This window comes from Raphanus sativus, chromosome 4, assembly GCF_000801105.2.
Source record: "Raphanus sativus cultivar WK10039 chromosome 4, ASM80110v3, whole genome shotgun sequence".
In the NCBI taxonomy this organism is placed as follows: Eukaryota; Viridiplantae; Streptophyta; class Magnoliopsida; order Brassicales; family Brassicaceae; genus Raphanus; species Raphanus sativus.
Window position 1 is genome coordinate 18,538,494 of NC_079514.1, and position 21,853 is coordinate 18,560,346.

The window sequence follows — 21,853 nt, forward strand, 5'->3', positions numbered from 1 at the left end:
GAGTATATAAAGCGGTTAACTTTAAATGACCAACTAGAGTTTTGACCCGCACACCCGTGCGGGTATAAGTTTTTGTTATATATTTAATTATAGTTATTCAGTTTTGACATTTGTTTGTGTTACTCAATGTGTTTAGCTTCTGAATTTTATAAATTAGAAGTTCGTGTTTATCTTTCTATGGTTTACTGTCTTTTATTAGTAATAAGAATACTTTTGGATTTTATTAAAATATAATATATTTTAAATCAAAGTTGTATATAAGGTTCACATTTGATATTGAAATTTTCTAAAATAGATAAATGTTTAGATAGAAACATTAAAAATAAGTAGAGTTTTTTTAAAAAAAATTAACTAATAATTTAAATTATTGAATTGGGCCATTTGGTTATTATTTTAAATTTGGTTCATATATCGGAATTTAGAGTTACATATGAATTGATTTGTTAAAGAGAATAGATTGTAATATACTAATTTAATAAGTACTAAAATCAGATCCACGTGCCCGTGCAGATGTCATCTTTGTATATAAAATAAATAGTTTATATATAGTTTAATAATATATATATACAACAAAGTAATGTGTTTAATCCGCGCATCTATGCAAATATTTTTTTTTTTAAATTACATGTAACTGATATTTGAAAATGTACTCAACTTGAATGTTCTTGTTTGTGTAGTCGATGCATATTTTTTGTTATTAGATTTATATATTTTTTCAATGTTTTTAGTCGCTAAACTTTATAATTTATGACGGGATTGTGGGTGTTTTTCTACTATTATGTATGACTGACATTTGAGAATGCAATCAATTTGATTCTTTCTGATCGTTTGATTGTGTTGTCAATGAATACATTTTTTTGTTTTTATATTTGTTAACCTTTTTCTATGAGATTGATATTCAATTTGTTTTAATATATCTATACTACTAAGATGCAAAATATTAGAGTTTTAAGTACACTTGATAGCTTTAGTAAATTTAAAAGATGGCAATTTAGATTTGGAAGATATATATATTAAGTATAATTTTGAAAGTCAATATCATAAACACTTAGTCAATATAAAAAATGGTAAAAAATCATTTATCAAGTAATAATCACAAACCTCTCCACCAGAATGAGTGGATGAATCGGTTTCAATCTGGGAACTCGGTTTGGTTTGAGATTATAATCTGTGATTATTACCAGCAGTCCACACTGAAGAACAATGAAAGTGTCAGCTTCATTTGCTACATTGTATGCGCTAATTGAAATCCCAAAACAAAATAATTTGCCACATGAACTTTAGATAGGCTCATGCAATAATTTTGCATCTTGGAAATATATAAAAATTAAAATAGTTGATATCAAACAGTGATAATTTCTTGCTTCATCATAATAACTATTCTCGAGTTCAACAGAAGCAAAAGAATAAGAAAAGTTAGTAAGTGAAAAGATATTTTATACCTTAGTATATTCCTTTCCAAAGTTCGTAAGTGAACAAATATTTTATTAAAATTTGTGAAAATGAATGTTAAAAACAGAGTGTATCATACTAAAATATATGCTAGATTTTAGGTGTAGATATGTAAAGTAGTTATTATGACTTCGATTTTTGTGACCAACCTATAAAATATTTTTATTATTAATTGGAAACCAAGATATTTTTTTATAAAACTACAGTTTATTAAGTCAATGGCATATAGTTGTAAATATTGAAGAAAATTAAGGAGTAATTTATATTTGTACTTCAGTTTTAATAGATTAGAAGATGAATATAAAATGGGAAACAATTGAAATCAATATATAGCCTAAGGACTAATAACATAAATATAAATAAGTTTCTAGACGGGAACAAATTTGTACTTCTCACTTTTTATCAAAATTTGAACTGCAACGGTTAGTCAAAATAAGAGAATGCTTTTAACCGATTATAAACCGGTAACCAAATGCCTCAATAAATCTGCGGTTTGATTACCCCATTAGCTGAATTGGGTTATTACGGTTATCTACGATCGGCGTCGTATTATTAATGGGCTTTGAGGCCCATTAACCATGAGTCGTCCCATATCTAGGGTTCTCACTACTTGCGGCCGCATACTAGATTGTGTGCTCTCCCTTAGCTCATCTTCTTCTTCCTCTCGACAGAATCTCAATCTCAACGATGGTTTTCGAAACATTCGAAGTGGGCACTGTACCTTTCAATTCCGATGGCTGGGGACCTCCAGATGCTTCCGAAACTTCCTCCACCAGCGTCGCCGCGGCGAATCTCCTCCCAAACGTCCCCCTGGCTTCCTTCTCACGCTCGGAGAAGCTAGGACGCGTCGCCGATTGGACCCGAGCTCTCTCCAACCCCTCCGCTCGTCCTCCCACCGGATCCAAATCAGATCCCTCCGCCATCTTCGATTTCTCCGCTTTCGCCGTCGACGAAGGCTTCGGTCTCGCTAACTCCGCCGGAAACGCCGACGAGGACGCAGCGTTCCGATTGGTCGACGGCAAACCGCCGCCGCGTCCCAAATTCGGACCGAAATGGAGATTCAACCAGTACCATAACCGTAACCAGCTTCCCCAGCGCCGCGACGAGGAAGTGGAAGCCAAGAAACGAGAAGCCGAGAAGGATCGAGCTCGTCGCGATCGTCACTACAATATGAACCGTAACAATATCCACCAGCAGCGACGAGAAGCCGCAGCGTTTAAGTCGTCGGTGGATATACAGCCAGAGTGGAATATGCTCGAGCAGATTCCTTTCTCCAGCTTCTCTAAGCTCTCATTCACTGTTCAAGAACCCGAGGATCTCCTCCTTTGCGGTGGTCTCGAGTGTTACGATCGGACTTTTGATCGCATCACTCCTAAAGCTGAGCGTAGGCTCGAGCGTTTCAAGAATCGTAGCTTTAAGGTTACGACGAGCGATGATCTCGTCATCAGGCGTCTCGCTAAGGAGGACAAAGCGACTGTTTTCGCAACCGATGCGATCCTTGCTGCTCTCATGTGTGCTCCTAGGTCGGTTTACTCGTGGGATCTTGTGATTCAGCGAGTAGGGAACAAGCTCTTCTTTGATAAGAGAGATGGGTCTCCTCTTGATCTGTTGTCTGTTCACGAGACTTCGCAAGAGCCGTTGCCTGAAGGGAAAGACGATATCAACTCTGCTCATTCTCTCGGCGTGGAGGCTGCTTTCATCAACCAGAACTTCGCTCAGCAGGTTTTGGTTAAGAATGGAAAGAGGGAGACTTTTGATGAGCCTATCCCTAATGCTAACGAAGGTGAAGAGAATGCTTCTATTGCTTATAGGTATAGGAGGTGGAAGCTTGATGATAGTATGTATCTAGTCGCTAGGTGTGAGTTGCAGAGCACTGTTGAACTGAATAACCAGAAATCGTTCCTCACTTTGAACGCTCTTAACGAGTTTGATCCTAAGTACTCTGGTGTTGATTGGAGACAGAAGCTAGAGACTCAGAGAGGTGCGGTTTTAGCTAATGAGTTGAAGAATAATGGTAATAAGTTAGCTAAGTGGACCGCACAGGCTCTGTTGGCTAATGCGGATATGATGAAGATTGGTTTTGTTTCTAGGGTTCATCCTCGTGATCATTTCAACCATGTTATTCTATCGGTTCTGGGGTATAAGCCGAAGGATTTTGCTGGGCAGATTAATCTGAACACTTCCAACATGTGGGGAATTGTGAAGTCCATTGTTGATCTGTGTATGAAGCTGAGTGAAGGAAAGTATGTTCTAGTGAAGGATCCGTCCAAGCCTCAAGTTAGGATTTACGAGGTTCCAGCTGATGCTTTTGAGAATGATTATGTGGAAGAGCCTCTACCTGAGGATGAACAGGTTCAGCCACCTGAGGAGAACAACACTGAAGGAGGAGGAGCAGAGACTAATGAAACTGCAGAGGATAAGAAACCCGAAGGTCAGGCCTGATTATGGTAAATGTCAAAGACTTGTTTTGAGTTTTTACCTTTCTTTAATGTTCCAAAGTTGTGCTCTTTTTGAAGAGCTGAACGGTTCATTTTACTGGTTTATGCTTTTATCTTGTAGAAGATTTTTGAACCTTATGAGTCTTCTTGTTTGAATAACTATTGAGAGCTTTTGCAATTTAAGGGCTAAAAACAATTCAAGTGGCTACTCCAACTTGAATTTTGAAAGTGATCGATGGTTTGGTCCATGTTTACACTGATTCAGACGGATTTGGTTGTATGATATTGTATTAGCTGATGTCGTTTGGAGTTAAAAGTGTAATACATTGGCATGACATGTTTATTTTTATTTTTTTTGACAGCGGCATGACATGTATAAGAATGTTTAAAAGGTGAAAATTATAAATTTACTTTCAATTAAATAGGTTAGAGATACGTGAATTTGTTTTTTCTTCCAAACATTCTGCTAATTTGAGGATAAAAAATGTGAAATTTTAAGTATATGTTTCTATATTTAAAATTCCATATGAAATAAAAAAAAATCTTGAAATGGACGGCAAGGAATAACATTGGACATTCCATAAATCATGTTCGTTGAAAATGTAAGATTTTATAAAAAAAAGGTACAAGGTAACTTTGAAACTTCAACCTTTTCTCTTTGGCCCCGTGGTTTTACAAAAGGTTGATAGAACTGTCTACATTGTCAAGTAAATATAATTTCTGAACTATTTAAATTTCTAAGTTATTTTAGTTTTGTGAATTCTCTATAAACAGAAAATTTACACAACAACTAATCATGTAAGTTTCCCTTACGGGGATCTTATTTGCATTTTTATTTGATCAGGTATTCTTATAATTTGAATTTTATTAATAATTCAACCTCTAATGGAATAACAGAGTTGTGAATAACATCATCTTTTATTTATATTATTAATAATGAATCCCCCGATTGTGATTATTAAACAATTATTTGTCATTTCATCAATATTGAATAATTTTCACAGATTGATTTTATCTTCTAGCTATTTTCCATATCTATAGTGATCATTGTTATTTGTTCTGTTTTGTAGGAAACGTTACAAATTTTTTTTGTATATATCTGTTTGTTAAGATAGTTTTTAAGCCGAGTATGGAGTTCCAAAACAAAGTATTAAATAATATAAAAGGAGAAAGAGGCTACGACAAATTAAATCATCAGAATGGTTAAAAATTAGCCTTTTTTGTAAGGGCTTTTTGCAAAAGTGACTCAAACTTGAAGTCAAACAGAAAATTAACATTTTCTTTTGACTCATTTTTTTTTGAGTTTTTAACCCACACTTCTATTTAATCTACGAAAATGCCATTAACTTTTTATTTTTTTTTGTTTTTCAAAAATGGCTTCTTTACTGTCTCAACCTCATATTCTTCAAGTATTATAATATTGCCACTGCCATGAATAGTGCGAACAACCTTGTACGAACTGTTTGGAGCTTTTAATGCCCTTTAATGCACGTAAATCTCTTTACACTCTCTGTTTCAATTGTTATGAACTAAAAACAACATTTCTTTCACTTTCTCTCCATATTCATCCAAAAAACTCAAGCTTTTGATTCAAAATATGGGCGATGGTTGACAGAGCCATATTTCTTTCGTTTTGACTTACGGTTGCTTTCGTTTGAGGTTCTTGGTGGTTGGAGAAGACCCTATGTGCAAACGAAGTCATCTCACCTAGTTTAAAGTACAAATTTGAATTTTTTTTCAAAATCTGTTCGTGTATAAGACTTACAAGTAAGTCATCTATATGTAGAAGACTTACTGATGAGTCTTCTGGTCAAACGGACGACTTAAACTAAGTCGTCCAGCTTTGTTTGTTAAAAAACACTCCAGACGACTTATATAAGTCGTCTACGAGAAACATGCTAGTTTTGCATTTGACCGAATCGTGTCAGATCTTTGACTATTTCTGGACGACTTATAAGTCAGTCGTCTCTGGGAAAGTTAAAATTTCAATATTTTATTAAACTAGACGACTTACGTGTAAGTCGTCTTAGGTTAGTTTTGTAATTGAAAAATAAAACTTCATAATTTAACTTTTACCAGACGACATAATATAAAGTCGTCCCGTCAGAAGACTTAATTTAAAGTCGTCCGGGGAAAGCAAAGTCGTCCAGAATTTTTCCCAATTTTCTGGTCAAACCTTGCTTATCCCGGACGACCTTAAATTAAGTCGTCTAGCTGGACGACTTTTAGTTAAGTCGTCTGGAGAAAGTTAAATTTCAAGTTTTATTTTTCAATTACAAAACTAACCGAGGACGACTTACATGTAAGTCGTCTAGTTTGAATAAAATATTGAAATTTTTACTTTCCAGAGACGACTGAATTATAAGTCGTCCAGAAATAGTCAAAGATCTGACACGATTCGGTCAAATGCAAAACTAGCCCGTTTCTCGTAGACGACTTATATATAAGTCGTCTGAATTTTTTTTTTAACAAACAAAGCCGGACGACTTAGAATTAAGTCGTCCCTTTTAATTTTCAATTGCAAAAGTGACCTCTTTAGACGACTTACCTTTAAGTCTTCTGGACGACTTAATTCTAAGTCGTCTGCGATAATGTTTATTGAACTTCTTCATTTTCTCTATGTTTACTAATGTGTTTTATTTTGAATATTTGCAGATGATTTTTAAGTTACATGCAGTGTATGGAGAATGGTTGTTGAGAGATTTCCATTGGGATTTTGTGGTTGATGATCTCAAAGGAGCAAGATTGTTTTTATTGAATGAAGATTCAACACATGCTGAACTTGTTGCAATGGCTCAAGAAGATTATAACCTGGACATGAGATCAGTGACTGTGGAGATTAGCTACTCATTACCAGCAGAAATGATGATGACTCCAGGCAGTCCTCCCATTCATGTTACAAGTGATAGACAAGTTCGAAACTTGCTCGAGAAACTCAAAACGCATAGAGTATGTCTTTGTGTATCAAGCCGCAACAAGGTGGAAACGGTTTCAGAGAAAAGAGAAGAAGCTGGTGAATGGGAAGAAGATGTTGGTGATAATGATGAACCTGGTAAATGGGAAGAAGATGTTGGTGAAAATGATGAAGCTGATGAATGTTTTGAAGATGTTGGTGATAATGAGTCTGTTGAAGATGAAAATCAAGATGGGGAGGAGGAAAATGGGGAAGAGGAAAATGGGGAGGAGGATGCTGATAACACTATTGTTGGTGAAACGGATCAGAATGGTGGGGATTACAGTCTTTATGGAAATGTTCAAGATGAGGATGAGGAAGATGATGATAATATTTGTTTTGAAGAAATTGAAAAAACATATGCTAAGACAAATGCTATTGAAAGAGGAAAATCGGATTGTACCAGCATCTATGTCAACCAGAGTTTTGTTAGCAAGGATGCACTGCTTTCAGAGCTGCGGTTGACAGCAGTGAGGGGTAGGTTTTCTTTCAGAATATACAAATCATCAAAAACTCTCCTTGTGGCAACATGTCGGGTTAGCGGTTGTGGATGGAAGATCAGAGCGAGTGTGAAACATGGGCCAAACACGTTTTGGGTAACAAAGTATGTGGAAAAACATTTATGCTCAATTGGAGACCGAATCGCTCAGCGGAGACACTGTACTCCAAAGTATGTTGGTAGTCTTTTCATTGATCGTGTTGGAATCATTGATGGGATAACTCCACATCATATCACTGATGCAATGAGGAACATGTTTGGCATGACGCTTGATTACACCACTTCATACAGAGCACTGTTATATGCACAAAAATTGGTGAGAGGATCAGCAGAAGAAGGGTATTCGCGTCTGCCTTCATATCTCGAGCAAATCTCCATTGCAAATCCTGATACTATCACGGCTATAGAATTTGATTATAAGAAAAGATTTAAGTATCTATTTCTCTCTTTTGGAGCTTCTATCAAAGGTTTTAAGTATCAGAGAAGGGTCATTGTGGTGGATGGAACTCACCTAAGTGGAAAGTATGGAGGTTGTGTTATGTTAGTTGCAGCCGCACAAGATGGCAATTTTCAGATATTCCCATTGGCTTTTGGGATCGTGGATGCTGAAGATGAACCTTCTTGAGAATGGTTTTTCACAAAATTGGCTAGTTGTATATCTCATGACAAGCCTCTGGTGATAGTCTCCGACCGGCACGCGGCCATTAAAAGTGCGTGTGAGAAGGTGTTTCCTTGGGCAACCCGAGGAATATGTTATTATCACCTTCAAGATAACATTGTCAAAAAGTTTAAACGGAAACATCTCATGTACTTGGTGAAAGGGGCTGCTTATGACCGGTACATGGCTGAGATACGGAGTGCAAACCCGGAACTTGCAACGTATTTGGAGAAGGCCGACACCAGGCTATGGTCAAGGGTTTATTGTAAGGGGAACAGGTTCAACATAAAAACAAGCAACATCGCTGAATCTATTAATTCCGCACTGAAGCGAGCAAGAGGATTTCCGATTCCGTTCCTGCTGGAGTTCATAAGGCAGAAGTTAGGAAAATGGTATTGGAAAAGGAGACAAGATGCTTTGAGTCTCCCAACTGAACATAGCCGGGGTGTTGAATACTTGCTTGCTGTTCGATCAGAGATAGCGGATACGATGACGGTCGAACCAATTGATGGATGGCGTTTCTTTGTCAAAGGTGGCAAAATGGACTGTGTGGTTGATTTGGAACATGTAAAGTGTGATTGTGGTGTCTATGGAGTGGAGAAAATACCTTGCTCTCATGCTATAGCTGCTGGAACACATGCTGGTTTGCATATCGCCACACTTGTATGTCCACTTTACTCAAAGAATCATCTGTATGCAGGATACTCAGAGAATATATATCCTATCGTGTCACAACATATTGAGGAACGAGAATGCTTTCCTCCAAACGTAAAGCGTGGTCCGGGAAGACAGAAGAAATCAAGATGGCAATCTTGGTTAGAGCTATCTAGGATGAGAGGACACAAACCCAGGAAGAAACACAGGGCACGGAGATGCTCAAACTGCAAGTAAACTGGCCATACGAAACCACAATGTACACAACCAGTTGACTAGTTGTCCAGACGACCTAAATTTAGGTCGTCTTCCAGTCCAGACGACTAATTCTTAAGTCGTCCAGTGTTTCGTCTACCAGATAACCTTCAAGACGACTAAATCTTAAGTCGTCCAGAAGACCTTCTACTATCCCTTCAAGTGTATTTTTTTAAACGACCTTTTACTAAGTCGTCCAATGTATTTTATTTTTAGACTACCTTCTACTATCCCTTCAAGTGTATTTTTTTCTAGACGACCTTTTACTAAGTCGTCCAGTGTATTTTATTTTTAGACTACCTTCTACTATCCCTTCAAGTGTATTTATTTTTAGACTTATTTGTAAGTCGTCCAGCTGGAAAACCTTCCAGACGACTTATTTGTAAGTCGTCCAGCTGGATCCAGACGACTTATTTGTAAGTCGTCCACCTGGAAAACCTTCCAGACGACTTATTTGTAAGTCGTCCAGCTGGATCAAGACGACTTATATATTTACACAAGTTAGAAAATCTATACAACGACAAGTTCAAATAAATCATACACAAGTTAGAAAATCTATACAACGACAAGTTCAAATACAAATACACAAATCATACACAAGTTAGAAAATCATACACAAGTTAGAAAATCTATACAAAGACAAGTTCAAATACACAAATCATACACAAGTTCAAATACAAATACACAAATCTATACAAAGACAAGTTCAAAGCCATACACAAATCTAATCATACATGCCCACGAACTTATCACCATCCTCATTCTCTTTCAAATGCTGATCAACAAGCTCCGTCCATATAACCACCGCCATATTATCCCTCATACTCTTCACATTGGACCTAGCAAAGTCTTTAGGGCTAAAGGGAACCCCAAGAGCATGACATTCAATGTACTTTAGAGCGTACAGGCCACAATCACCATTGTTGGCCGTGGGTACATCTTTCAGCCGTCTCTCATATGTGTATCGCTCCAACCCGTATTTGGCCCTTTCTTCGTCGGTGTTTGCGTTGACAACAAGCAGATAAGGGACCATCTCGAGAAAAGGCTCCATTATCTCATCCCATGCTTCTGGTATGGTACATGAAGATATGCTGTCCCAGACGACTATGTGCCTGTTAGGGATCGATATCCAAATAGCAACCCAATGTTTGTTGTTCAAGTTCACTGGCGCATAGATATCATCAATGTCCTCCCCCACTTCTTGTTTGATTGGCAAAATGAAGGCATTGATCCGTCATAAAAACTCGACGCCCCACCAGGTAGCATTCTTCCTAAACCTTTGTGATCAGGTTGCGATGCTTTGAAGAACAGATACTGTTCTCTCCAAGACTGGTCAAAGTTGTGATCCAGGAAGCACATTCGCTCGCTCCGGAAAGCTTGTGGGTTCTCCTGATACCTCGGCCTCAGCACATTAATCCAAGCATCCATATGCTGCATATAAAATAATACCAGTTAGAACCTTCCAGACGACTTTTATTTAAGTCGTCCAAACCTACCAGACGACTTATTTGTAAGTCGTCCAGCTGGAAAACCTTCCAGACGACTTATTTGTAAGTCGTCCAGCTGGAAAACCTTCAAGACGACTTATTGGTAAGTCGTCCAGCTGGAAAACCTTCCAGACGACTTATTGGTAAGTCGTCCAGCTGGAAAACCTTCCAGACGACTTATATATTTACAAATCTATACAAAGACAAGTTACCAGACGACTTAAAGATAAGCAGAAGACTTACTACGTCTTCCAGCCATCCTTTGGGTGTCCGGAGGATGTGATACCACCAAGTTGGTACTGTACGTGGTTTGTCCTCATGCTTAGTGAAATAATAACTGCAAACAAAAAGCAATCAGTTTTGGTAGACTAAATCAAGCTATTATGGGTAAAGCAATCACTTACGGATCAGTTTTCAACCAATCAGCGAGCTCGTTCATCTTAGGTCTGTTTAGTGTGGGAAATGGATTATACTTTGCCACTCTAAGGAGTTTCTTTCTCTCTGCCGTATAAGGAGATATCTGCGTGGGAGCAGGTTTCTTCGTTCGTTCACTCCTTGCACGCACAGAAGCAGTGGGAGCTGTTTTGTCCAATACAACCAGGCTCGGTTCTGAAACTGGAACGCTTGGATCGGTGGAAGCGAAGCTCGGTTGTTGATCGTTGGAAGCGAAGCTCGGTTGGTCAGTGGAAGTGAGAGGAACAATCTCTTTGGAGGTGACACCATCTGCTTTATCCTCCGGCAAGATCTTATATACCGAGATCGCCTCATCTGCTGTATCCTCCGGCAACAATCTCTGCAATAAAAGTTGCACACAAGTTAACCCTGGACGACTTAAATAAAAGTTGTCTGGACGACTAGTTGATACTAACCTCTTGGGCAGAGGAGAAGGCTGTTTCTTTTGAGGAGAAGGATGTCTCCTTTGAGGAGAATGCTGTTTCTTTTGAGGAGTAGGCTTTGCCTTTTGAGGAGTAGGCTTTGCTTTTGAGGAGTAGGCTTTGCCTTTTGAGGAGTACGCTGTCTGGTTTGAGGAGTAGGATGATTGGTTTTGAAGTGTAGGCTGATCCTTTGAGGAGTAGGCTGGGTTTGAGGAGTAGGCTTTGCCTTTTGAGGTGTAGGGGTAGGTTGTTTGTTACTAACCCCGGTTTCTTTGGCTTGAGGGGTAGGCTGTTTGTTACTAACCCCGGTTTCTTTGGCTTGAGGGGTAGGCTGTTTGTTACTAACCCCGGTTTCTTTGGCTTGAGGGGTAGGGGTAGCCTGATTGGTGACACCAACCTTCTTCTCCACAGCTTCCAATCTATCGGACATCTTCCTAATTTCCCTGATGCACTTCTTAAACCCATCTTTCATCATGTCAACTACGTTAGAGGTGTAGGAGTTGAACATATTTCCAACTCCTCTCTGGTCACCCAACTAGCCTCTTCTCTAGCCTCTTCTCTAGCCTCTTCTGTAGCCTCTTTAGGAGCCTCTTTACGAGCTTTCTTCCGAGGTCTCTGATTGTCTTCCTCCTCCTCCTCCACCTCCACCACAACCATCTCTTTGGCTCTTTTCGATGGAGTCACAACCTTACGTTTTGTACCAGTGACTTCCCAGCAATCCATGGTCCACTTCCACGGTCTCCGATCATACATGACTTTAATGATGTTCTCCGCGGGCACGTCCTTAACCTCAGAGTCCTATTTTGGCCACATTTCACTAATGTCCTTCTCAACAAAGTTGATCACGCGGGTCTGCAGTAACTGGACGACCTTCCAGACGACTTATTATAAGTCGTCTACTAAGTCGTCCAGCTGGAAGACCTTCCAGACGACTTATTATAAGTCGTCTACTAAGTCGTCCAGCTGGAAGACCTTCTAGACGACTTATAATAAGTCGTCTACTAAGTCGTCCAGCTGGAAGACATTCCAGACGACTTATTATAAGTCGTCTACTAAGTCGTCCAACTGGAAGACCTTACAGACGACTTATAATAAGTCAACTACTAAGTCGTCCAGCTGCAAGACCTTCCAGACGACTTAATTAAGTGAAGATGGAAAGGTACCTGACTCAAGATAGCAGCTTTCATGAATCTGCGGCCTCTGCTGCCATCGTAAGCCATAATCGGTGGAAGCGGTGGAAGCGAACTGTTTAATCTGGGACTACCAATACTAGCACCCATTCCCGACAGAGCTGTGTACGCCCAGACCTGAAGAACTTGTATAAACCCATCCACGGTGTAACAGCCAGTAATCTCTTTGTTCTACAAAGAGTCCATCAGCACCTTAAACGAGACTCTCCCCATGGATAATTCTCAAACCGTTCTAAATCCATCACTAGCCTTGCCAGAGTAGCTCGTGTAGCGGTTGAAAACTTTCTCCCTTCAATGAATCCAGTGAAGATGGAAAGGTACGCGAGCCGCTTGCAATCTTCCGTGGACCAATCCCCGCATCTCTTCAGTGCATCTATTATCTGATCAGTAGTTGGCCCAGCTTCCAGATGAACTACCATCATCCCCCAGAAAGAAACCATCTCTGGGGTAACATCACATTTTGGTGTGTCAAGGTCCTCGATGTACTCGCAGTTTAGACCAGTGATCATTTCAAACTCTAACAGTGAAAACCTCAAAGGTTCTGGACCAACGAGACACCACATCTCGTACTCTTCTTAATGTCCAGCTTTAAACAGAGCATGGGTGAACCAGCCTTGAAGCCCAACCAAATCCCAATCTCGACTCCTTGAGCTCTTCAAATTCTTTCTCAGTGAGAGCTCCCTTAAGAGCAGCATGCAACCTGTTGTTATCCGAATGATACGAAATGCTATGCTGGGGTTCTGGCTCTTCCCCTAGTGTGTATAACCTACGGGGGAGTTCTGGAATATCCATCCTTTTGTCTGCAAAATAATCAAAGACAACAATAGAAGTCAGAACACAAGCTAAATCAATCACGCCTTAATTGTTACTCCAGACGACTTAGTAGACGACTTAATATAAGTCGTCTGGAAAGTCGTCCAACTGGACGACTTAGTTGACGACTTATATTTAAGTCGTCTGAAAAGTCTTCCAAATGGACGACTTATATTTAAGTCGTCTACTAAGTCGTCAAGTTGGAAAACTTTCCAGACGACTTACTTACAAGTCTTCCAGTAGAAAAATTTCAAGCGGACCTGATTAGTCGCAGAAGGAGTTGGAGAGTACTCGTCATTGTGGTTATAGATCTGAAAAAATAAACGTGAAACGGTGAGAATGAGTAAATTGATAGAGACAACGTTTTTGTTCATCTTTTCCTCGAGATTGAATGACTTACCGGCGTTAGGGTTTACAGAGAAATGGCGCTACGGTTTACAGAGAAGAAGCGGCGGCGCTAGGGTTTAGAAGAAGCGGCGGTGCTAGCTAGTGTTTAGAGGAAGTGGCGGGAGAAACGTTGGTGAGCACGGTGGCGAGGCGACGATTTGGTTCGGAAATAGTGGAAGCGGGGGCGCTAGGGTTTAGAGGAATCGGCGGCGCTAGGGTTAAGAAGAAGCTGCGGCGACAACGGTGAGAATGAAGTGAGATAGATAGCCGACGTTGAGAACGATGGTTTGTTCGGAAATAGTGGGAATTCGAATCGCCTTTGATATCGCCGGTGAGAGAGAACTGTTAGGGTTTCTGAATTTCGCGGAAAATGAAAAAAAAATCACCTTATATATTGGGTAAATAATCCGGTTAGCTTTAAAAGTACATTGGTAAACTTTAAGGTTTGTCCGGTTTAGACGACTTATTCTGGCTGATAATGTACATCAGACGACCTAATATTTAGTCGTCTGTGCACAGAAGACTAAATATTAAGTCGTCCCAGACCCTAAAATGAACCCCTAAACTAAAATGACTAAATTAACTTACTACCACGTTATAAATCAAATTATAATTCAATAGTGTTTACTATACACAGAAATGAACACGCTTAGGTAATTTTAAAAATTTTCAAAAACGGTTTTAATGCTTTCCAAAATCTAACCCTAAGAACACATACAATACTACAACATATGTTGATGAAACATAAACTAAAGAATATCATGACTCACTACTTTCACTCATCTGGGCTGAAAACTTTTTAAATTTGTTATATATTAATTTATATCTCTTAAGACATATGTTAATTACATAATTCCAATTTTTCACTTATCAAAATATTTTACAAAATTTTTAAATTATGTTTAAGAATAACTGTCCAGACGACTTTAAGTTAAGTCGTCTGGACGACTTATTTTCAAGTCGTCTAAACAGACGACTTGCGAGGGGTAGAAACGTAAAAAAAAATCTGTTTTTTGTTTGTTCACAAGGAGATAGTCGTAATTTCAATAGTCTTTTAGGTTACTTTTTGCCTTTGACCCAAGTTGGGATATTCTTTTGGGTTTGACTCCAAGTTTTGAGTCACACTTGGCAATTCTCCATTTTCCCATCTATCTATCCATGAAAGGCTGGAGCGGAGCCAGTGACGCCGCCGTTCCTCCATTTATGGACGAGCTCGTCCATCGTTGCTAGTTTTGATATAATTCCAACATTATTAATTTATAGAGGTTTCACTCTATGAGATTTAGGATATAGATATAAGATTAGTATTAAAGTTTGTGATAATATTAGATTTGAAGTTTTGATTTTCCGATCAAGTTTTTTTTTGTGATGATACTATATTAGTTGTTGTTTTTTAAATCAGAATTTAAATTTAGGATATAGGTTTATGATTTGGGTTTGGGTGAGTTTAAAATTTAAAGTTCAAGTATTAAGAGATTAGAATGTTTAGAATTTAGTGTTTAAAGATTTAAGTAGAGTTTCGGAATTCAAATGGCCACAAAATATATGTGACAAATTCATATATTGATCGAAACAAAAACTCTAATCAATATCAGAACTCAAAGTTCACTATAGTAATATTTTCCTTAATTGATTCACCCGCGATTTTTAGGAGAGAAAGATATTTAAATGAATGTCGGTTGTGATTGGGCCAGAATTTTATTGGGTTGGAGGTGTATGATACGCTCACTCACAGGCAATTATAGCTCACTGAGTTTGTTACAGAAAAAGGACGACGCATTTTCTTCTTCCCTCTCTCATTTTTCTGAGTTTCTTTGAATTTCTTGTTTTCTCTCTCTCTAACACTAACAATGGCGGAAGAGGTGACGAAGCCATGGGAGCCCATCGCTCAATCAATCCAAAACTTTTGGATCGGCTACGAAGAGAGAGGAGAAGGAGACTTGAAGAAGTTCTGCGAGGATGAAAACTTTCCGAAAGAGTGAGTTTGTTAATTTATGGTGAGGTGATTGTTGATTTTTATACATCTCTCTGCGAGCGATGATGATATGCTTACGTTTCCAGATACTATGAGTAAAGCTCGCGAATATGTGATGTGATGATGATATGATTGCTCTGTTTCGGTCGCAGGGCTCAATATTCAATTTGATGTTGATCTTATAATATAAATTTATATGTGGATGTTGTGATATATTGTGATAATGATGTATTATAGTTAGATAATGATGTAAATATTAGAGGGTTTATCTCTAATATAATCGGTTAAGTAGATAAGGACAAGTCGATGTAATATATTGAGCTCTAAGCTCACGATGAATAACACACAAATATTCAAGTATTACCTGCTTTACATGGTATCAGAGCATAGATCCAACTAAAGATCTGTTCTCGTTTTATTCTTGCTTTCTTTTCATTGTTTTCTCTGTGATCATCATCTACTACGATCATGGGGGATGGAAAGGCAATTGTGGCCGGCGTGACCGGAGAGAAAGGAGCAACTTCTCCTTATTCAATATTTGCTTCTGATAATCCAGGAGTCTTGATCACCTCTGTTCAGTTGAAAGGTGAAAATTATAATGAGTGGGCGACAGAGATGTTCAACGCACTTCAAGCCAAGAGGAAGGCAGGTTTCATCGATGGAACGTTGAAGAAGCCACCTGAAGGACACGCAGATTTGGAGAGTTGGCTTAGTGTCAATTCTATGATCGTTGGTTGGCTAAGAACGTCAATTGAACCTAAAGTAAGGTCGACTGTAACCTTTATTACAGACGCACACAAACTTTGGGAGAATCTGAAAGAGAGGTTCTCGTGGGGAATAAGGTGCGAGTTCATCAGTTGATGTCAAGACTTGCTTCGTGCAGGCAAGATGGAGATGCAGTAATTGATTACTATGGTCGACTTGCAAAGATGTGGGAAGAGTTGCAGACATATCGGCCACCACCGCCATGTACTTGTGATGCAGCAGCCCTTTACGAGAAAGAAAGAGAGGATGAGCGTGTTCATCAGTTCGTTATGGGACTGGATGAGTCACGTTTTGGTCATGTTTACTGCTATCATCGAGGCAGACGTTCTACCAGATCTTGGTAAGGTGGTATAACAAGATAGTGAGAGAGGAGGATCGTTTGAACTCAGCAAAGACACGAGAACAGCAGCAGGATGCAGTTGGTTTTGTGTCTCGGCGTGATAATAACAATGGTGATGTGAGTGGAGGACGCGGAGGAGCGCGTGATGAGTTTGGTTCACAAAACAGAGGAAAAGATCGAAGTTGTTCAAATTGCGGGAGAACTGGTCATGATAAGAGTACTTGTTGGCAGTTGATCGGCTATCCTGAGTGGTTTACTGAAAGAGGAGGACGCGGAACTCGGGGTTCGAGTAGAGGAGGAGGCCGCACTGGATCAAGCAGATGAAGAGGTCAGTCAAATGCGGCTTACGCTACCAGTGCCAATCCCGGTGGAACTATCCCTGAGCTTACTGCAGAACAATGGAGAGCGATCACTCAAATATTGCAGGAGAAACCAAGTTCTGATAAGATGTCTGGTAAGAAAATGGGAGATGTGATACTCGATACAGGGGCATCACATCATATGACTGGTGATATAAGTCTACTTACTAATCTTGAAGATATATCACCTTGTAAGATGGCTTTGCTGATGGAAGTAGTACAGCGGCAAAGCAAATAGGCGTGTTGCCTTTGTCTAAGCACATTTCTTTGACTGGTGTTTTATACGTACCAGACCTGAATTGCTCATTGATCTCTGTGTCGAAACTCCTCAAGCAATCAAATTGTTTTGCGTTTTTCACAGACACATTGTGTATTTTGCAGGACCGGGGTTCGAGGACGCTGATTGGAGCAGGTGAGGAACGTGATGGGGTGTACTATTTACGGATGTTAAAAGCTGCTCGTGTCAACAAGGCTACGAAGGTGGAGGATACAGTTTGTGGCATCAGCGACTCGGACATCCAGGGCTTTCAGTTTTATCTTCTTTATCTGTGTTATCTGGTGTTAAGTGTTCTGCAAGTTTAGATTCATGCGAGGTCTGTTTTAAGGCTAAGCAAGCAAGAGATTTGTTTCCCGAAAGTTCTAATAAAACTAAAGTGTTTTGAGTTAATTCATATTGATGTCTGGGGGCCTTACCGAGTTCAGTCTTCAATCGGAGCCTCCTATTTGTGACTATAGTAGATGACTATTCACGAAGTGTGTGGACCTATTTGGTTCTCGAAAAATCAGAAGTTAAAGAAGTAGTGAAGAACTTCTGTGTTATGCAGAAACACAGTTTGGTAAGCGTATCAAGAAGGTTCGCAGTGACAATGGCACAGAGTTTATGTGTCTAACTTCATTTTTTAAGACAAAAGGGATAATTCATCAAACTTCATGTGTGGGGACGCCGCAGCAGAACGGTAGAGTAGAAAGGAAACATCGTCACTTATTGAATGTAGCAAGAGCCTTGATGTTTTAGGCAAAGATGCCAATTAAGTTCTGGGGGGAAGCAGTTCTTACTGCGGCTCACGTCATTAATCTTACTCCAACCAGAATACTCAATGGGAAGTGTCCTCATGAGGTGTTGTTCGGATCATCTCCATCGTACTCGAAGTTACGAGTTTTTGGCTCTTTGTGTTTTGCGCATAAGCAACTACGAGACAGGAACAAGTTTGTTTCTCGTAGTAGAAGGTGTGTATTTGTGGGATACCCTTTCGGTAAGAAAGGATGGAAGTTGTATGACTTGGAAACAAAAGAATTTTTGTGTCCAGAGATGTAATTTTCAGAGAAGAGGAGTTTCCATTCTATAAAGATATTGCAGAGAAACCTTCAACTGTCAGTATGGAGATATTTGACGATGAGTTAATAACAAATGAGGTGGAGGTTATTAACGTCAGGGGAGTAATGGCGATCAGACTGATTCGTCAAAAGATACACTAGCTTCTCAGGACTCTGCGATCATCGAAGTTGGGCCAGAGGTCTCAAGTACTGATAGACAAAAAGATGGAAATACAGAGAGAGCTTCTCCAGAAACAGAGTGTGCACTTGGTAGAGGACAACGTGTTAAGCAACCTTCTGTGAAGTTGAATGATTACGTTACCTACAAGGCAACGTGCAAAGATAGTACCCCTCACGTCCTCACCAACGATCGCTCTTTCAGTGTCTACTTCGACCCGGCCTCAGGTAACACGTTCTTCCCACTTACTGAATATATTTCGGATAACCAATTTTCTGGTGGACACAAAGCCTTTCTTGCAGCTGTTTGTGCTGACAGCGAGCCTAAGAATTTTAAAGAGGCTATGCGTGATAAGAGGTGGACGAATGCTGTGTACAAGGAAGTTGATGCATTGGAGGTTGCAAACACTTGGAGCGTGGTTGATTTACCACCGGGGCGAGTAGCTTTGGGAACAATGTGGGTATTAAAATCAAATATAACGCTGACGGGACTGTGGAACGATTCAAGGCAAGTTGGTGGTGCTTGGAAACCGACAGAAAGCTGGCTGTGACTATGACGAAACGTTTGCTCCTGTGGCGAAAATGACTACAGTACGGAGTCTTTTGAAGATAGTAGCCACTGAGAACTGGGAGGTGCATCAAATGGATGTGCACAACGCTTTTCTCCACGGTGATTTGGAGGAAGAAGTATACATTAAGCTTCCGCAGGGTGTTCATAATTCGGATCCAACTAAAGTATGTCGGTTACATAAGTCTCTTTATGGACTGAAGCAGGCTCCTAGGTGTTGGTTCGAGAAACTCACAAAGGCACTTGTCAAAGCAGGCTTTGTTCAGTCTCTGTCCGATTACTCTTTGTTCATATATTCTCGTGGCAGTGTCGAGATTCGGGTGTTGATTTATGTTGATGATCTCATCATTTGTGGAAATGATGGAGAAGCAATTGCGAAGTTTAAAGGTTATCTTGGTGAATGTTTTCACATGAAGATCTAGGAAGGTTGAAGTATTTTCTTGGTATTGAGATTGGGCGTAATAAAGAAGGTTTTGTGTTGAGCCAAGAAAGTATGCTTTGGACATTATCAAAGAGACTGGTCTTGTTGAGTCAAAGGCGGCTGCAACTCCTATGGAACAGAATCATCATCTAGCTACTGACGATAGTCCTTTCTCGACTGATCCAGCGCGTTATCGACGTCTTGTAGGAAGGCTTATTTACCTTACCAATACAAGACCTGATATTTCCTACTCAGTACACATACTGTCCCAATTTATGCAGAAACCACGTGAGGGTCATCTGGAAGCAGCGCTACGAGTTGTTCGTTTTCTCAAAGGGACAGTTGGGCAAGGAATATTGCTTAAATCGGAAACAGATTTGCAGTTTCCATCTACTGTGACGCAGACTGGGCAGCGTGTCCACTAACAAGGAGGTCTTTGACTGCTTATGTTGCGATGATAGGAGGTTCGCCGGTTTCTTGGAAGACAAAGAAGCAGAAAGTGGTGTCGCATTCGTCAGCTGAAGCAGAGTATCGGGCCATGTCGATTGCAACTCGTGAAGTTCAATGGCTGCGACAGCTCTTGAGGGATTTGGGTTTCGTGCAAAGACTCCATCTCGTCTTTTCTGCGACAGTAAGTCGGCAATCTATATAGCAACGAACCCGGTTTCCATGAACGTACTAAGCACGTAGAGATCGACTGTCATCGGGTTCGTGATTGCTCTGAAGTCAGGAGTAATCACTGCAGCACACATTGGTACTAAGGAGCAACTGGCGGATGTCTTAACGAAGGCCTTAGGAAAGGCAGTTCAATCATCTCATGTCCAAGTGGGCATTTGTAGTACGCATACTCCAACTGAGAGGGAGTGTTGTGATATATTGTGATAATGATGTATTATAGTTAGAAATGATGTAAATATTAGAGGGTTTATCTCTAATATAGTCGGTTAAGTAGATAAGGACAAGTCGATGTATATATATTGAGCTCTAAGCTCACGATGAATAACACACAAATATTCAAGTATTACCTTGCTTACAGTGGACGAGGAGTCTCTCTGCGATAGTTTCCTTTGATGCGATGATGAATTGATTGCATTCTCACTCCCATATTCAATTCGTTCGGTACATATATAAGCGAATCTGATGATAATATAATTGCCTCTTTTTTTTTTGCTCACAGATTCTCATATTCAAATTTGATTGGGACTGATGATATAAAATTTCTCTGTGGATGAGTCTCTCTCTCTCGCGCGGATTGCTTCCTTTGATGTGATGATGATTTGATTACTGAGTTGCTTACTACTATTATCACTCAATATAATTCAATTCGCTCGGTACATATAAATAATATATCTGCTATATGTGATAGTAGTGTAGTGGATGGATCTGACGATATACAGTGTTGATTTTGGTCAGTTTTGATGTGATGTTTCTTTTCGAGTCTCCAGAATTAGTTTGATCTTGTGTTTGATATTTCCATAAGTTTTCGTTTTTTTCTGGTCAAAAAGTTCTCTTTTTCTTTCTTGTTTCTATATATATCAAACATTTAAATCACTTATGCACCTGCGATTTGACCTTATTTCTTATGAAATTTATGTGTTATAACTGTTATCTTTTCAGCTTTCTTGCTGGCTTTCTCAACAAAGTCGATGAGAAAACAACCAGAAGTCGCCAAGGTCCCACTATGATTTCGCATTTTTGCTGCTCTGAAAAAGAAGATGAAAGCGAGAATGTCACTAAGAAAAACAGAGCCAAGAAGGCTGCAGAGAAAAGAGCTCTTGCTGCCAGGGAGGTGAGGAAAGGGCAAGGAATGCAGCTGAAGAACACTTGCGATGTTCTTGTGACCACAGATCAGGAGATAAAGCAAAACCTGGCGGAGATGAAGATCAAGGCAGAAGACCGCGAGGCTTACAAGAAAAACCAATCTCTTCGTGCTGCTGAAGCTATACTCCTGAAGAAGGCACAGAAAAAATTAAACTCCCGTATCAACCTCTGCAATGAGTTCAAAGGCATTAAGTAAGTATCACTTTCTTTCCTCATTTAAACGACCAGTTGTATTTAACTTCACTTCTTTTTCTCTTTTTCCTTATTTTTAAGCATTGAGAAGGCCCTCCATGGTGACAAGGGAGCACATTCCGAGGGAAGCAAGAGTGATTAAGTGGATCCATAGCCTATTCTCTCTTTTATAATACTACGTACTTTTGTTAATAAAGCCTGATATGCTGATATGATATGTTTTCATGATAATACTTTGAGATGCTGATATGATATGTTTT

The 21,853-nt window shown here is 39.6% G+C and overlaps 2 protein-coding genes and 1 long non-coding RNA gene across 3 annotated transcripts; all 3 read left to right on the forward strand.

The window, feature by feature from the left end:
- The first annotated feature begins 2,063 nt into the window (after nucleotides 1-2,063).
- LOC108855017 (eukaryotic translation initiation factor 3 subunit D) lies at nucleotides 2,064-4,068 on the forward strand. Its single transcript, XM_018628703.2, has one exon. It carries the CDS (start codon nucleotides 2,140-2,142, stop codon nucleotides 3,892-3,894), a length of 1,755 nt encoding a protein of 584 aa, XP_018484205.1. The 5' UTR covers nucleotides 2,064-2,139; the 3' UTR covers nucleotides 3,895-4,068.
- Nucleotides 4,069-15,498: 11,430 nt separating this feature from the next.
- Nucleotides 15,499-15,861, forward strand: LOC130510944 (uncharacterized). Its single transcript, XR_008944726.1, has 2 exons — nucleotides 15,499-15,639; nucleotides 15,723-15,861. It is a non-coding gene; the product is annotated as an uncharacterized LOC130510944 (long non-coding RNA).
- Nucleotides 15,862-16,104: 243 nt separating this feature from the next.
- Nucleotides 16,105-19,142, forward strand: LOC130511152 (uncharacterized). The gene is made up of 11 exons (XM_057008020.1): nucleotides 16,105-16,478; nucleotides 16,520-16,700; nucleotides 16,760-16,895; nucleotides 17,005-17,069; nucleotides 17,168-17,314; nucleotides 17,482-17,592; nucleotides 17,678-17,693; nucleotides 17,803-17,936; nucleotides 18,116-18,327; nucleotides 18,408-18,471; nucleotides 18,534-19,142. Exons 1-11 carry the CDS (start codon nucleotides 16,105-16,107, stop codon nucleotides 19,140-19,142), a joined length of 2,049 nt encoding a protein of 682 aa, XP_056864000.1.
- Nucleotides 19,143-21,853: the final 2,711 nt, after the last annotated feature.